At 39.3% G+C, this 17,962-nt stretch overlaps 1 protein-coding gene across 2 annotated transcripts; it reads left to right on the plus strand.

The window, feature by feature from the left end:
• Positions 1-276: 276 nt before the first annotated feature.
• On the plus strand, positions 277-17,785 carry LOC117540452 (survival motor neuron protein-like). 2 transcript variants are annotated; one of them, XM_034207141.1, is made up of 10 exons: positions 277-411; positions 2,511-2,585; positions 4,249-4,413; positions 5,442-5,630; positions 5,931-5,978; positions 6,431-6,634; positions 9,910-10,047; positions 13,325-13,450; positions 14,589-14,625; positions 17,440-17,785. In XM_034207141.1, exons 2-9 carry the CDS (start codon positions 2,520-2,522, stop codon positions 14,622-14,624), a joined length of 972 nt encoding a protein of 323 aa, XP_034063032.1. In that variant the 5' UTR covers positions 277-411; positions 2,511-2,519; the 3' UTR covers position 14,625; positions 17,440-17,785. The 2 variants fall into 2 exon arrangements, with proteins under 2 accessions (XP_034063032.1, XP_034063041.1); XM_034207150.1 differs by having other exon boundaries at positions 6,431-6,625.
• The last annotated feature ends 177 nt before the right edge of the window (positions 17,786-17,962 follow it).

Below are 17,962 nucleotides of genomic sequence, written 5' to 3' on the forward strand. Positions count from 1 at the left end.
TTGTGAATTTACTCCGGTAGTGGCTCAGTCAGTATGGGGCTTGGACTGTGAGCCGTGGGGTCGCCGGTTAAAGTCCCCGACCAGACCTAAATATGGAGTGTGAACTGGTACTTGGAGAGGTCCCAGTTCACCTCCTGCCCTGCCGTGGTGCCCATGAGCAACCCCCCCACAAATTCTAAGGTAGTTTAGTTTGTTGTTCTAAGATTCAAGGGGTACATTTTCCACAAATCGACCCTTATTTTGAAAGGTATGACCGGAAGCCGTCTCCTCTAATCTGGTAAATTTGACGCAGACGCAGGTGTGTGTGTCGCGGTTAAAAATGATACCTGTATGAAACTATTTATCGTTCAAGTGATGACAACAATGGCTGAACCGGCAGAAATCCCCGTTCTCAGCCGACTTGTGTAACCGGTACGTCTTTATTCATATAATGTTGTCTTCAATGACTTAAAGAAAACCGAAAGATTACGGTAGCGAAGTAGCTAGTTAGCTAAATAGCTACAGTAGTTAACGGCTAATTGAACAGCCGTTTGGCTAATTTCAAACATTTTGGAAATTGGTGGTCACTTAAGAATTAGGGTGTGAAGATATTGGTAAACTTGTTGTTTTTTGTAACTTTTTGCAACATTTAATATTGTTTTTGTGTATGGTTTCATGTCCTTAAGAAATCCAATTAATACTGGATACTTATTAATGGGAGCAACATTTGTAGATTACTCTTTTTTGAAATTATTTTTTGAAATTTGAAGGCTACATTTTACATTATCATATGTTATGACCGGTTTTGCTCATTGTAAATTAACCAAATACTGGAGAGCATCCCAACATTTCTTAACTATGGTGCAGGAAAAGAGGCATATATTTAGTTGTGAGAAATGCAAGGGTGACGCGTGACGCGTCCTAAAACCCTGAAGTAAACTGCGCATGGGTTCCCTCGACAAAAACGCAATGCAATTTCTCCATAGGATTTTGGAAAATAGCTGGAAATAAGGTCTGTGGTTGACACACATTTAAGAGATGGATCACGTTTTGTTCAGTCGGATAATCTCCACATGTCTACCCTACTTTTATAATTTTCTAATGGTAAATCTAATCGCCAGAAGCTAAATGCTAACGTTATGCTGATCGAACTACAGCAGGGTCGCACGACTTTAACGTCACGCCAATTTAAGATCCATATTCAAACATACAGATTAAAAATGGTACAAGTTGAAGCGTATGTTTTAACAGTTTGCAGGAGGCAGGGACTTGCTTTCAAGCAGAACACGGGGAAAAAACAAATTTTAGCGGGAGTGTTTACGTGTTCGGCGTAATGACGTACAACGGCCTCGACAATTTCTGTAGTCCTATTCAGTAGGGATGGGAATTTGAAAGCAAATGTATATTCGACCCCCAAAAAAACGGTTAACCGAAATGTACATATTCTATAAAAACATTTTTAATTTGAAAATAAATACATGTTCAAATACTGTAAGTATAGAAACCAAGTCGAATTTGTCAAATGTATTGAACTGGTGATCACAGTTTGAACAGTTGACAGCTATAGGCCTACAGCTTTCATGCTTAAAACATAACTTGGTTTTTAAATTAAAGAGGGATCAAACACGAACAACATAACCGGTTAGGGTAACGTAACCCTATTACAACAGAGATCAACAACCTGTAACAGGGCCTATGCACAGAATGCAGCTATTCAATACTCATTCTTGTTTAAGAATCTGAGCATGTCTACTCAGGGGAGAGGCGGGTGCGGAGACGATTCACAATCAGGCCAGCTGTAGAGAAGACCCTCTCAGCTGGAATTTGATGAGGTGAGGTTTGAGTCTGTGTGTAGGGAGGGGCAGCAGCCATATCATTAGCTAGATCTGATGGATTTAGACATAAACGCGAGTGAAGTATAACCGGACACGAGGGAGAGATCAGCACCTGCAGCTCTGCCCGCTGTGAGGGACCGGTGAGCGGAGCAAAACACACCTTTAGACCTAACACATTTATCTATGGCACTGTCGTGTACATTGAATTATTCCATTTGATAATATGTAATCAACTTAGGCACCCCTCCCAAAAAAAAAAATATTCATAACTCATATTCGAAAACCTGAATAATTTTGAATATTCGATTAATCGTTCCCATCCCTAATATTCAGCCACTTGGTAACAACCATCGTTTTTCAAACACGTCAACTCTTCAGAAATCACTAGTGGGGTCACTGCTGATGGATTTAATGTCGTAGAACAAAACGTGATCCGTCTCTTCAATGTGTCTCAACCACAGACCTTATTTCCAGATATTTTCCAAAACCCTATGGAGAGATCCCATTGCTTTTTTGTCGAGAGAACCGGAAGTGGTAAAATGCTAACTTACTTCCGGGTTTTCGGACACGTCACTGCACCACTCTATTCTGCTGGCTGGTCATTAAACGGGCAGTTCAGCTATTTAAAAAAATATATACTTTACCTAGCTACAGGTGACGTCACTAGCTCACTCTTTAAAACCTTTCTTTTTACAGGAGGGCGTCATGGCGGCCATTAAAGAGGAAGCGTCTCTCGTAGAAGCTTTTGAAAACAATTTCGAAATTTCACAGGTTCGTTTAAAGTTTTACATTTGAATAAAATAGGTCAGAAATGTTGAGGAGAAACTTTTGTAGCTTCAATAGTCAACCTACAACAGAGATAGTATTTTATCAATCAATCAATCAATGTTTATTTATATAGCCCAATATCACAAATGTTACATTTGTCTCAGTGGACTTTACAGTTTGTACAAAATATCAGTATGACAATACGACACCCTCTGTCCTTAGACCCTCTGTCCTTAGACCCTCACATCGTACAAGGAAAAACTTCCGAAGAAAACCCACAGTTTAAAGGGAAAAATGGGAGAAACCTCAGGGAGAGCAACAGAGGAGGGATCCCTCTCCCAGGACGGACAGACGTGCAATAGATGCCGTGTGTAAATTGAAAAGATAATACATTTGCAACATAGGTAGTCCAAATGTTTGGAAATGCATGTGTGTATAATAGGAAGATGAATCCACGAGGATATCCATCCAGGACCTATGATCCAGGACCACAGCCACGACTCAAGATCCAGGACAGAGGAGCGCAGGATCATTCATGACTCCGGATCCCGGCGTATATAGACACCAAAAAGAAAGACATTTGGGGAAGCTGGGTTAATCGGAACATGAGAGTACACAGGTATAGACAGAGAGAAGGAAGAAGGAAGATGTCCCCCGACAAACTAAGCCTATATCAGCAAAACTAGGGGCTGAATCTAATCAGCCCTAACTATAAGCTTTATCAAAAAGGAAGGTCTTAAGCGCACTCTTAAAAACGGATAGGGTGTCTGCCGCCCGAACACAAACTGGAAGCTGATTCCACAAATGTGGAGCTTGATAAGAAAAGGCTCTGGCTCCCATTGTACTTTTAGAGACTCTAGGAACAACCAACAACCCTGTATTCTTGGAACGCAATGCCCTAGTAGGACAGTAGGGTATAATGAGTTCTTTAAGGTAAGATGGCGCCAGCCCATTAAGGGCTTTGTAGGCGAGAAGAAGAATTTTAAATTCTATCCTGTGTTCTATAGGGAGCCAGTGTAAGGCAGCCAGAACAGGAGTAATGTGGTCCCTTTTCCTAACTCTGGTTAGTGCACGAGCCGCAGCATTTTGAATCAGCTGAAGCGACTTGACTGACTTCTTGGTACACCCTGATAATAAAGAGTTACAATAATCCAGCCTTGAAGTAACAAATGCATGGACTAGTTTCTCTGCATCGTTTTGAGGCAAGATATGCCTGATATTTTATTCTTGTTTATTTTAGTTTTACTCCTTTTTTATTTGTATTTTTACTTAATTTATGGTTTGTGAGCTGAGCTGTATGGTTTATGTGTTTATTTATTTCTCTGTACAGCACTTTGGTCTGAAGCTTACAAATCAGAAATCCTTTATTAGTCCCAGAACAGCGGGAAAAATGCTTTACACATAAAGCTGTGTTGTATAGAAAAGTTAACCAAAATCCATTATTCTAGCCATTTTAATAACTAAAAAAACACCAATACTTGAAGGAAATAAGTACATTAAGTATTTGAGAATCTAGTTAAACCACCCACTCTCCTTTCAAAATGTTGGTCATTAAATATTTCCAATTGTCGAAAACAACACTGTTAACAAATCAGTTGAAATGTTGCTGAAAATATAAGAGATTAATGAATGACTTGCTGACACTTTCTGTGATTGTTGTGCCCAGGGTGTTAAACCGGCAGCATCTGCAGCCTCAGAGGAGACGGAGAGCAGAGAGAAACATGATGATGATGAAGACGACAGACAGCAGGACGAAGAGAAGGAAAGTCCTCCAGAGGGACAGCCAACGGTCGGTCCGCCTGCAGCCGAACCCTCCAGCACAGAGACAAAGGTAATGACTGGTTTAAAGAACAATTTGTTATATAACTAAACTGGACTGAACTGTAGTCAAATGTTTCTTAGTATAGAATATTGTAAGATTATTTTTTATTACGGAACTTTGGAAATGTTATTAATGTAACCCTTGTGCCTCACTAAGGATATGTTTTGCTTTTTAATTTTGCATGTATTTTGGAAGTTTTATAATGTCCCCAACTAATAAAAACTACATCATTTTTATACCAGTGCCATAACAACTTAAAATAACTTAAAACGTTCTATTATACTGTATAAGTCCTCACCTCAAATGTTTTTTATGGGTATCACCTAAATATATTTGGTATGCAGGGTTTTGTCTAAACCGGGTAACAGGGGCTGTAGAAAAGTTATTGTTATATATTTTCAGTTATCATACAGAGTTGATACCCGTTTAGTTGTGTTTTCATAGTGGGGAGGGGCTAACCCACGTGTTTTGGGTGACGTCATACATCAGAGGGCAATGTGCTTCAGAAGTTGTGTAGTGCTGTCTTAAGTGTTTCGTATTGTTTGCGTAAATGAAGGAAAAACCACACACACATATCTGTATGTCGGCCTAAATCAGTAAAGAAGTCAAGCCTCATCTCAGCTCCTCTATTCTGGATCTTTGGGGTGTTCTGGCCGACACACCGGGGTGACATAGTGATAGACACAAAACTAGTGCCAACACTTGAGTTATCCTTAACTCTCCACTACAGGGGCCCTCTTAGTTTCGACGTGCACCCTCATACTAAAATGCAGATTTTTAAAATGTTAAAGTGGTGCCAACAAAAACTATATTTCTGGTCGTCAAATGCGGTATAATTACTCACAATATGAAAATCGTGTGAAATAGACTGTCAGACCACAGAGACAGCTTTGTTTTTACGGAGCTCTGTTATTGTTTACATCTGCAGCGCCATCTTGTATATCTTGGTTAGATATTTTCTTGCCATTTAGTATAACTAGGTAGCACCCTGAGAAATGAACTGATGATCGATAACTAAAGAGCTCTTTGTGTGTCAGTGGGCGCTTGGCGCTGCGTGTCGGGCAGAGTGGTCGGAGGACAGGACGGTGTACCCGGCCATCGTGGTTTCTCTGGACGGAGAACGCTGCAGAGTCCGCTTCAACGACTACGGCAACTATAAGGACTTGGCACTGAGCGAGCTCAAAGCGCCCGACGATGCTCCTCAAACACCGATACAAAATTGTCTGGTAACAAGTTTATCAAAATACAGTGAAAGCCATTCCTCCATGGATAATGTGTATAACTTTTCATGTACATTTCAAGATGTTTTCACCCTTAAAACCTCTTAAACACATGACAAATATCACTGTTACTGAACTTCTCAGTTTGTTACTGTACATTTGTAATGTCAACATGTATGTTTAATGCTATTTTATTTCTATTGAGATGTTTACATTTTGAAATGTTTATTTCTTTAAATTTGTACTGTACAATGCCATGTCTTTTTATGCTGCTGCAACTCAAACGTATCTTAATTATGACGCCAGAAACCTCCATTGGATGAAGAAGACCATTGGATCGAGTCGAAAGCTCTGGTGCGTATGAAAGCTAGCATTTTTTATTTTCCAATCAAGCCTGGGAAATATTAGGGATTTTCTCTCCGTTCTATTTAAGGTTATTTTACATAGTTTTAATATTTTCTGACAAACTGACAGCAACATTTCCTCGGCAACAAAGACACATTTGAGCCTTAATTGAAAAAGATATAGTCGGCTCATGGTGGCATTAAGAGTTTATTTGATTGGTACTTGACCTTTTAACAAACCCATTTAATAACTGAATATTTTACAATCTTTTATTAATTCATATTACATGTTAAGATACCTTTTTATAGGTTGTATGGCAGTATAGATTTTAAGACACGTGCAATATCTGAGTCTCCACTCTACTTTCACAATTTGGGATTAATAATATCTATCTAAACACATTTGAGCCGTAAAAAAAAAATAGTTTAATCTGTATACACCGTGTTGCCGTCTCTTTACAGGACTGGAAACCTGGCTCTCGATGTCGGGCCGTTTACTCGGAGGACAGTATGTTCTACCCGGCTGTGGTCCTTTGGGTCAAAGGTGAGCGCTGCTGCGTTCGCTTCGACGGCTATGAGAACGAGGAGGAACAGGAAGTGAGCGCCTTGCTGAGCCTCGGCGCGCTGCACGGCAACAGCATGGGCGCCGCAGCCAAGGTGAACATTGTGTGTCAACAAACATATTTTATTTTTTGTAATATATTTTTTATTGACATTTGGCAGCAAACAATTCGTTTTTTTCAAGACATAGTAATTGTACAGCTTAAGTTTGTCTGTCCGAAATGCCTTTTTTCTTTTTTTACACAAAGATAAAAAAGCACGAACATTAGGGAGTGATCAGGACTTCACAGTAAAATCATACGTTTGTAAAAATAAAATCTGGCCAATGAGGTTTTACGAAATCAGTCCACTTTCTCCGTCGTGACACAAATAGTTCCGTCATATTTTCAGAAACATAACGATGTCGACTTCAATGGTTGCTGATTTTAAATAATTGAAGACTGAATTTTGTTCTTTTTTTATTGACCTCTATAGAAGTTCTTTTATAATGTTTTACGTGACGCTACGACAGTGTAACAGGACATGTTAACACTCAAGGCTGGGTAATATTTTCAGTAGAAACTGCAAAGTGTATGTCCAGGATAAAAACCCGGATTATTTGTTGTTTTTGTTGGGAAGTAACCTAATTGCTTAACTATGTATGGTTAGATCAACCTCATCATGAATTGTGACTTAAAATGCACAAAATCTGTGAGTTAAACTCAACTTAAATCCAACTTTTTAAATCTCTAAGAAAATATCCAATTGTTTTACTTGATTTTTATCGTGGAAATCGTTTTTTCTTCAAATATTACGCCCTCCCCGAGCTCTGTTATTGATTTGATTTAAAGCTACCATTTGGATAGAACTCCTCTCATACCCCATCATGATATCATTCAAAAACAACACCGAAACATTTTAAATTTAAAGGGGACCTATCAAGCAAAATGCACTTTTTGATGTCTTGTATACATGAATATGTGTCCCGGTGTGTCGGGGAAGTCACGCAGCGTCAGAAAATAAAACCCTCTCTCTTTTCCTCCGTACCCACATCTTTTAAAAACGAGAGTACAACGGAGCGGATTCAGATTTGCTGCCAATATTACGTAACTTTGGATAGCGGACCCACAGAAAGTTGCTATCAGAAAAAATGCCTGACGTGTTTTGGACGTAATCTGGTCTTTGTTTACATTAGCAAGCCTCGCTAACACTCAGAGCTAACCTGTACTGGAGAGCACGTGTTTAAAAAGCAGGAAATAAAAAAAGGAACTCACCTTGTGATAAACCTGCAAGAGAAAAAGCATTTGAGCTCCATACTGTTTCAGAGATAATCCTTGATGTGGTTTAGAACAGGATGGCGTTTTATCACAGCAGAATTTAACTTTATCTCCGGTAGAATTCTGATCAGGCATTAGCTCCGCCTCCTCTTCTTTTGTTTTTTTCAAGCTAAGGACCCACAATCCGTGTTTCTCTAACAGGGCTGCAACAGAGGGGTATGAGCAGTTTGAGGCATGGCTAACATGGGTGAACTGTTTGGTATTTGAAGCAAAAAACTTCACAGACATGTTTTGTATAGGTATAGCCCTACAATATATGTTTCCAATATAGCATAATTGGTCCACTTTAAGATTGAAGGTGTTTTGTTTGGTCCTGCAGGGCAGCAACTGGAAGCCGAGTGCAACCACCAGCGGCAGCAAAACCAACGTGGACTGGAAGAGGAGGAGAGAGGAGAACCAGGGGGAGAGAGCAGGGAGAGAGGAGAACCAGGGGGAGAGAGCAGGGAGAGAGGAGAACCAGGGGGCGAGAGCAGGGAGAGAGGAGAACCAGGGAGCGAGAGCAGGGAGAGAGAGGAGGTCAGGGGGGAGAGAGGAGGAGGAGCAGCAGTACTTCTCCTGGGTGAGTAGCCATCAGAGGGGGGGGGGGGGGGGAAACTAAACCAAGAACATGAGCTGGTTCTGAGTGTATGGGCCTTTTTAATGTTATAGTCCCACCTGCTGGTCAACTGTTGGTGTTGCATTCATTAAAAAAGAGTTTCATCCACGTCAGCCAGAGACATGCTGGACAAAATGATCATTTGTTTATTCCACACATGGCAGTTGTTTTTAAAACAATGTACACTTTACAAAACATGCACCCTTATACTGGTTTTTAACATTTTTTATAGCGCATAGTGGAAAGGAGCACGGAGAAGAACATCTTATTTTACCTGCTCCTTCTTAAAAAAAAAAAAAAAATGAAATAACTATAAAAAAGCAATATTCTTTCGGTCACAGTTGCTTACAAATACTGAAACATAAAACCAGAACACAATCAAAAGTCACCTACACTTTCTTTATACATTTTCTTAAACATAAAACATTTCTGACAGCCCTTTAAATCATTCGGCAAAGAATTCCACTTCTTTACGCCAAGAGACACACATCTGCTTTAAAGTAGCACGTGCAAACGGAGGCTTAACATTTATTTTCCTCCTAGGATGCTCATCATCTTTAAAGCTCCCATGTCACGGCCATTTCCACTGATCATCATTCCATTGTTGAAGTCTACTGGAATAGATGTACATTGTTCAATGTTCCAAACTCACATTGGTTTCTCATACAGCATCTCTCTGTCCTACACACCTTGTTGGAGCTCCTGCCCCCCCCCCCCCCCCCTCCCTGTGAGCCCACTGTGCTCTGATTGGTCAGCTCGCCCACTCTGTTATGATGAGTCCACCACTGTTACAGCGGAACATCAGTGATTATGTGTTACAATGGCGTTTGTTAGCAACCAGAAAATGACACCAGTAATGAGAAACAGATGAGAATGCTGCGTGGGGTCTGGGGGCCGTGTGGGCGGGACGTTGCGGGGCTCGCTGCTGTGAGGAGCGGACAGTGTGAGCTGGATTACTGGTGTCGTTTCCTGGTTGCTGCGTGGGGTCTGCGAGACACCGCAGAACTCAGCCTGAGCGCACACATACACTCGTAGCCTGGCTGTTCGCCATATACTCACAGCCTGAGAAAAGATAAGGCTGAGTGAGTGAGTGTGTGAGGAGCTCCACGGATTGGTCCATTTGCACCTGGGTATGGTCACGTCACCATACTCGGGAAGAGACAAATGGAAAAAGAGAAATGTCCAACGAGGCGTTCTGGGGCAGCACAGACAGGTCTTCTCTGTGTTAGAGTTTTACTCGCTACAGGGTGTACTTTGAGGGTTTGTGACTCTGCAGACCGTTTACATGCAGAAAAACCTTCATAACACAAGGGGACGGGTGATAACCAGAAAAGCATGACATGGGACCTTTAAAGCATGTATAATTAAATACAGCAAATACGATTCTACCTTTCAGACCTGCAGGTGTTTTGTTTCCACAGGTGGAAGCTGGTTGTATTAATGTTGTCGTTGTTGTTGTGTGTCTGCAGCTGAAAGAGAAAGCCAGTAATAATCATCAGAGTAAAGTGGAGAAGGAATCAGAAGAGAAGCAGAACGACGAAACTCAGACACCGCCCAACATGTTCTCTTTCTTCCCTCCCTTTGCTCCTCCACCTCCTGGCTCCTGGGTACAACTAATATCTTATTTATTAATAACTAATATTCCTCTGTGTCTGACAGAGATGGCAAAAGTACACGCTTCCTTTACTCAAGTAGAAGTACAGATACTTGTGTTTTAAAAATACTCGAGTAAAGAAGTTTAGTCGGTACTTCAACCAAAGTAAAGAGGCTTTGAAATGTACTTCAGTAGAAAGTACCCATAACTAGCAGCTGCTTTAAAGAGTACCTGACCTCCCTTTATATCAATAGAACAATAATGTCATTGTTAGCTAATGAATGTTTCCATGCTGAACAACGGCAACATGACAACGTTTCCATTGGTCCCTCTTCTTTAGAGAAGACCAGGAAATGATGGATACACGGATCGTGTTCAAATCAATAGGCACGCAATGACTCTAAAGAATAATGATCACGCATCAAACACACATTCAGACTAAAGGAACCAGCTGTTTGGGAAATGAGAGAAGTAGAAAGTACAGGTATTTGAGTTCAACATGTAAGAAGTAGAAAGTACAGGTATTTGAGTTCAACATGTAAGAAGTAGAAAGTACAGGTATTTGAGTTCAACATGTAAGAAGTAGAAAGTACAGGTATTTGTGTTCAACATGTAAGAAGTAGAAAGTACAGGTATTGTGTTCAACATGTAAGAAGTAGAAAGTACAGGTATTTGAGTTCAACATGTAAGAAGTAGAAAGTACAGGTATTTGAGTTCAACATGTAAGAAGCAGAAAGTACAGGTATTTGGGTTCAACATGTAAGAAGTAGAAAGTACAGGTATTTGAGTTCAACATGTGAGAAGTAGAAAGTACAGGTATTTGTGTTCAACATGTAAGAAGTAGAAAGTACAGGTATTTGAGTTCAACATGTGAGAAGTAGAAAGTACAGGTATTTGTGTTCAACATGTAAGAAGTAGAAAGTACAGGTATTTGAGTTCAACATGTGAGAAGTAGAAAGTACAGGTATTTGTGTTCAACATGTAAGAAGTAGAAAGTACAGGTATTTGAGTTCAACATGTGAGAAGTAGAAAGTACAGGTATTTGTGTTCAACATGTAAGAAGTAGAAAGTACAGGTATTTGTGTTCAACATGTTAGAAGTAGAAAGTACAGGTATTTGGGTTCAACATGTTAGAAGTAGAAAGTACAGGTATTTGAGTTCAACATGTAAGAAGTAGAAAGTACAGGTATTTGAGTTCAACATGTAAGAAGTAGAAAGTACAGGTATTTGTGTTCAACATGTTAGAAGTAGAAAGTACAGGTATTTGGGTTCAACATGTTAGAAGTAGAAAGTTCAGGTATTTGGGTTCAACATGTAAGAAGTAGAAAGTACAGGTATTTGAGTTCAACATGTTAGAAGTAGAAAGTACAGGTATTTGTGTTCAACATGTTAGAAGTAGAAAGTACAGGTATTTGGGTTCAACATGTTAGAAGTAGAAAGTTCAGGTATTTGGGTTCAACATGTAAGAAGTAGAAAGTACAGGTATTTGAGTTCAACATGTAAGAAGTAGAAAGTACAGGTATTTGAGTTCAACATGTAAGAAGTAGAAAGTACAGGTATTTGTGTTCAACATGTAAGAAGTAGAAAGTACAGGTATTTGAGTTCAACATGTAAGAAGTAGAAAGTACAGGTATTTGAGTTCAACATGTAAGAAGTAGAAAGTACAGGTATTTGAGTTCAACATGTGAGAAGTAGAAAGTACAGGTATTTGAGTTCAACATGTTAGAAGTAGAAAGTACAGGTATTTGTGTTCAACATGTAAGAAGTAGAAAGTACAGGTATTTGAGTTCAACATGTGAGAAGTAGAAAGTACAGGTATTTGAGTTCAACATGTTAGAAGTAGAAAGTACAGGTATTTGGGTTCAACATGTTAGAAGTAGAAAGTTCAGGTATTTGGGTTCAACATGTTAGAAGTAGAAAGTACAGGTATTTGAGTTCAACATGTTAGAAGTAGAAAGTACAGGTATTTGAGTTCAACATGTGAGAAGTAGAAAGTACAGGTATTTGAGTTCAACATGTTAGAAGTAGAAAGTACAGGTATTTGGGTTCAACATGTTAGAAGTAGAAAGTTCAGGTATTTGGGTTCAACATGTGAGAAGTAGAAAGTACAGGTATTTGAGTTCAACATGTTAGAAGTAGAAAGTACAGGTATTTGGGTTCAACATGTTAGAAGTAGAAAGTACAGGTATTTGAGTTCAACATGTAAGAAGTAGAAAGTACAGGTATTTGTGTTCAACATGTAAGAAGTAGAAAGTACAGGTATTTGTGTTCAACATGTAAGAAGTAGAAAGTACAGGTATTTGTGTTCAACATGTAAGAAGTAGAAAGTACAGGTATTTGTGTTCAACATGTAAGAAGTAGAAAGTACAGGTATTTGTGTTTCAACATGTAAGAAGTAGAAAGTACAGGTATTTGTGTTCAACATGTAAGAAGTAGAAAGTACAGGTATTTGGGTTCAACATGTGAGAAGTAGAAAGTACAGGTATTTGTGTTCAACATGTAAGAAGTAGAAAGTACAGGTATTTGTGTTCAACATGTAAGAAGTAGAAAGTACAGGTATTTGTGTTCAACATGTAAGAAGTAGAAAGTACAGGTATTTGGGTTCAACATGTGAGAAGTAGAAAGTACAGGTATTTGAGTTCAACATGTGAGAAGTAGAAAGTACAGGTATTTGGGTTCAACATGTTAGAAGTAGAAAGTACAGGTATTTGGGTTCAACATGTAGAAAGTACAGGTATTTGAGTTCAACATGTAAGAAGTAGAAAGTACAGGTATTTGGGTTCAACATGTGAGAAGTAGAAAGTACAGGTATTTGTGTTCAACATGTAAGAAGTAGAAAGTACAGGTATTTGTGTTCAACATGTAAGAAGTAGAAAGTACAGGTATTTGAGTTCAACATGTGAGAAGTAGAAAGTACAGGTATTTGAGTTCAACATGTGAGAAGTAGAAAGTACAGGTATTTGAGTTCAACATGTAAGAAGTAGAAAGTACAGGTATTTGGGTTCAACATGTGAGAAGTAGAAAGTACAGGTATTTGAGTTCAACATGTAAGAAGTAGAAAGTACAGGTATTGGAGTTCAACATGTAAGAAGTAGAAAGTACAGGTATTTGAGTTCAACATGTAAGAAGTAGAAAGTACAGGTATTTGAGTTCAACATGTAAGAAATAAAAAGTGGTCAGAAAAATAAGTGGTGGAGTAAAGTACTGATACCAGAAAGATGTACAGTAACGAAGTATTTGTACTCCACTACTTCCCACCTCTCCTGTCTGACTCTTCTCTCCGTCTCCAGGACTCGGTGTCCTTCATCCCTCCTCCTCCCCCTCTCTGGACGTTTGGCAGCTCTGCAGGCACTGACGCCTCCTCCAGCATGTTGATGCTGTGGTACATGTGCGGCTTCCACACCGGCAGCTACATGGTCAGTGACGCGATTTAAATCCTCTTCAAATGCACAAAAACAGCTGACTCCTGACGTCTCTGTCAAGTTAAAAATAACTTTAGGAAGATAACATTTTAGGGATAACCATTTTGAACTTAACAAGATCTTTTTAAGTATCATGGATTTTCTTTTGTGTACAGGGTGTCCGCGGGGTCTTAAAAAGTATTACAAGTTGATAAATCAATTTAGCGAAAATTAAGGCCATTAAAAAGAATTAAACGGCATTTTCCAAGATATTACATTTTGTAGCTTGTTTTCAATAAGTATATAAATGGTCCAAAGAGGTTGTATTCTACAGTCCGCCTGAATGTAATCATGGCGTAGGTGTGTAGTGTGATTCTGTGTAGTTTATTGATGGCATCCCGTTGGGTTTGACGTCATCTGAACAGGACATCGCACGCTCACTGCTTGATAGCGCGAAGGTCCGTTTACGCCGGTTGTTAAACATCGTTATGGGGAAATGCAAGTCTGCGTCCAAATGGTTGGAAGATAAGGAGGAAGGACAATCAATACTGTATATAGTCAATGTGAGGTAAAGTGTGTCGCCAAGGTAACCGGTTAGAACTCCAAGTGGCGATGAGTTCTTAAAATGTATGGAAAGGGTCTTGAAAAAGGTCTTGAAAGGTTTTACATTTGACTTCAGGATTCCTGCATATACCCTGGACATAAACATTCATCTGTTTGTCATCTTGCAATTGACTTATTTATCTAAATAGTTATCACCGTAATAAACCGTATTTCATTTCGTCTTAATGTGCAATATTTAATTGATACATTTTACGTTCTGTTCTTGTATATATCATATTCTATTTACGTGTATATAGACTTCTTGCAGTATTTTTGTATTTGTATTTTATTATACCTCGTTGGAGGAGCTCAGGTCAGGATATTTTCATTGCCATTTCTACACTGTAGCTTCTGAGCATATGAAATTAAAACCTTTGAATCTTGAAAAAGTTTTAAGATATGAAGTATGTTTCACTGGATTTGATTTACATTTTAACAGAGCTTCCAAGAAATCCTAAATGTATTATTTGGCACCATGTAGTCGTGTAAATAGCTGTCTTTCAATGTGTTACCCAAAGGAATCTGAACTGATGTGTCTTTGTGTTTTCAGGCTCAGCAGGCGTTCAACTCCAACTCCACGGACTGAGGTAAGAACACACAGGTAGACTCTTTACTCACCTGAGTGTACACAGTTCATAGAAAATTAAAAGGGTTCATATCAAATATAACTCATAGGATTATTCAGAAGTGTTATCAAACACAGCTGCAACCATTATCAACGTATAGGTTTGTTGATCAACAGAAAAATATTCACCAAATATTTTGATAATAGAAAAATCATTAGTAAGTAATTTTGAATACAAAAATATTAGAGAATGCGTTTCAGCCAGTTTCGATTCCCTTGTTTTTTCTGTCTTAATCTTGTTTTAGATTTTCCTCAATCTGACAACATGTACCCCTCCCTCATCAACCTTGAAGTGTAGCCCCAGTGGCAGCCCAGCCCAGAGGCCTGTACTACGAAGCTGGTTCAACCTAACCTGGATATGTTTGAGTTAGCCGGTTGGCCTAATCCAAAACATTCTCGCTAAGCGGTACTACGACGCTGGTTATCAAGTGGATCGCTCAAGCCAGCCGTGCCCTATCTAGTTAGGTGCGCGTTCACATGAAAGGGGTGGTATCTGGAGCATTCGACCAATCACAAACATGGAGAAGCGTACTGACAGCGCAGCGTCATACTTCCTGAATGAAAAGTGAACTATAATATTAGTAGTGCTGTAGCGACGCGTCGACTTCAAAATATCGTCAACGACATATTTCCGCGTCGAGGCGTCGCTACACACACGTGGGTCACCCAAAGCAACAAGCAGTTCGCAATCGCACTTCAAACACAATGGAGACTGAAACGGCTACCACCTCCTCCTCACAGGATTGCGCACGAAGCCCCCAAACGAAAACATCTCGCCCTAGGTCTTCAAAAGCATGGGAATATTTTAAAGTTAGTCCAAAACGCAAAGATATTTATATATTTATATCTCACTGAGACTGCTGCATAGCCTAGCAGAAGCAGCAGCTAGCTGTGGTGGCTACCATTAGCAGCTAGCATTTGCTCTCCGATTTTTACATAAAATGGAATTATGGATTATAAATTCAATTATTTTTTTATACATAGACGTTAAAAACCTATGGATTAACCGATTCAGCCGCGTTTTTTCTCATTTTAATGCCATTGAACACGTCTTTTGATCAGATTGACAGCTACTTGTGAGACAATCTCCCTAGAAGCTCTGTAAAGGTACGTGTTGTGAGGACTGTATTTGCTTCCCCTGTCGCGAGTCCGGATCACTCAGTGATGATACTATCTACCTACATCATCTGTGGACTCTCAGCTTTAATCGGATATATTGTATGTGCAGCTACGATAAGTAATAAGGGTACTTTTATCTTGAGTTCTGTGCCAATGTCCGTTAGCATTTTTCGCTCAGGGGTCATTTAGATGCTTCTTATGAGACTTGTGTTTTGTTTTGGTAAACATGGTTTGTATCGTCAGTTAGCTGAGATTATTTCCGTTAATCTGGTATAACACATTAATAGGTTCTTAAATATTAAGATCCCCTGAGACACAGTATCGTGAAACATTTTTTTTTTACATTACGTTTTTTTTACATTACGTTTTTTATGAATTGAACAACAGAAAAATAATCGTTAGATTAGTCGACTAATCGATCAAATAATCGCCCGATTAATCATTTTCAAAATAATCGTTTCCCCCCAGCACTAAATATTAGACATATGAAGAAGTTAAACTTTAAACATCCATGACTTAAACACTTGATCCAGGATCAAAGCCACAGAGCTGCACCTGCAAGGTGAATACAGCTGGTAACAGAACAAGTGTTTGAATGCGTACTTTAACAGGTTTGAGATCACTGCCCGTCTAAAACACGATCTGACTTTAATTACATTTGACTCGAGTGTTTCCTCAACTTAATGTGTTGCTTAAAATAATACTTCTGCATACAGTATGTGACACTGTGAGTGTTGCACGGCCAGATACGGCTCAGCTGACTCAGATCAGGAGATATATGATACATTATGAAGTGATATGCCGCGGACTGTACTTAATGTTACTCTGATCCGGTTACTTATGTTGTGGCAGATATTTAAGTAAGCTTTCTTAACGCTAATGTTATAATAGTCAGATTGCTCTGAAGATGGAGGTGATATTCTATTAATGTTCACGTTCACACAGTCGGTGATTTTTGCCGGCCGTCTTTCCTGCGACGGCAGCTTTTCTGTATTTCCTTTCTCCTGTAATATGACTTGATCGCTTTAAACTCCGCACACTGAGCTCTGATTGGTCAGCAGGCGGTGCTTTCACTGAGTTGATCTCTTAGCCTGCAACCTAACCTGCTCCGGAGCAGGTTAGCCGCAGGTTAGTCAGCATAAGCTCAGCGTCGTAGGACCGGAAACCCAGAGTTTTCCCTGAAGTTAGCCGCTAAGCAAAAATCCGGCTTCGTAGTGCAGGCCTCAGGTCGATGAGGGAGGGATACATGTTGTCAGATTGAGGAAAACATTCACTAGGAGAGTGTTCTTGACTAATAGAATGAACTCCGGTGGTTGGAGCTTAAAATAAATCAATTTGAAAATGTACATGGCACTAAGGACCACCCTAATTTACATATGACAAATACTTTAAACTGCATTTTTAAAGTGGAGAGCTGTGCGGATTTAAAAGAGGTAGTGTGGAGAAGAAATGTGCAGGATTTAAAATCCTTATTTAATTTAAATTAGAATTGAGTCTGATAACCAGTTAAATAAATGGACATTACCTACTCACAAGTATAACAAAAATAAAGCAAATTCTTTAACAAAGTAAATGTAACTTTGATTAAATTACAGAATCTGAAAACTTGGAATCCAGTCGTTCATCTTTCACATTCATTTTATTTTCTCTGCTTCAGAAACGGAGAGCATTTTGGGACGAGTTGCAGCCGGGACAATGCTGTTTGTTTTTTCCCTTGAAGGTGCACTTGTACATTTATTCTGTATATTTTAAAGATACTTTATTCTTAGTTATATGTTTTCATGCTGGAGTGTTTTGAAGGTACAGCATGCAGAAGCAGTTTGTGTTCGGAGAGTTTAAGAGACGTTTGGATGTTTCTGTTTGATTTTGTTGAGAATGAATCTCTTACGACCTGTTAAAGAATGAGATGCACATATTCAGAGGAAGACCTATTTTGTTATTAAAAAGAAGGGGAACAACTGTCTATCCCTTTTTGTGTTGCAGTCTATAAATATCAGAACATATATTTCCTCTCCTCCCGCTGTGCACATTTCAGACTCATTATCTCTCTGTTATTGAACTTTATTCTGACCCTCTCCCGTGTGAGTCAGAAGTCAAACGCTGAGGAAGATGTTGACGTAAACGGTGACGCTTGGACACCCTGAAACGTCATCCCACTTCCTCTTCCTTCTGAGGCAGCT

Source organism: Gymnodraco acuticeps, unplaced genomic scaffold (genome assembly GCF_902827175.1).
Source record: "Gymnodraco acuticeps unplaced genomic scaffold, fGymAcu1.1, whole genome shotgun sequence".
Taxonomy (NCBI): Eukaryota; Metazoa; Chordata; class Actinopteri; order Perciformes; family Bathydraconidae; genus Gymnodraco; species Gymnodraco acuticeps.

Excerpts from the sequence above, each read along its gene's own strand:
- LOC117540452 (XM_034207141.1), top strand. The coding sequence starts at position 2,520 with ATGGCGGCCATTAAAGAGGAAGCGTCTCTCGTAGAAGCTTTTGAAAAC. Across the intron at positions 4,414-5,441 it reads CCTCCAGCACAGAGACAAAG|TGGGCGCTTGGCGCTGCGTG; the intron begins GTAATGACTGGT and ends TTTGTGTGTCAG. Across the intron at positions 5,631-5,930 it reads CACCGATACAAAATTGTCTG|AAACCTCCATTGGATGAAGA; the intron begins GTAACAAGTTTA and ends TTATGACGCCAG.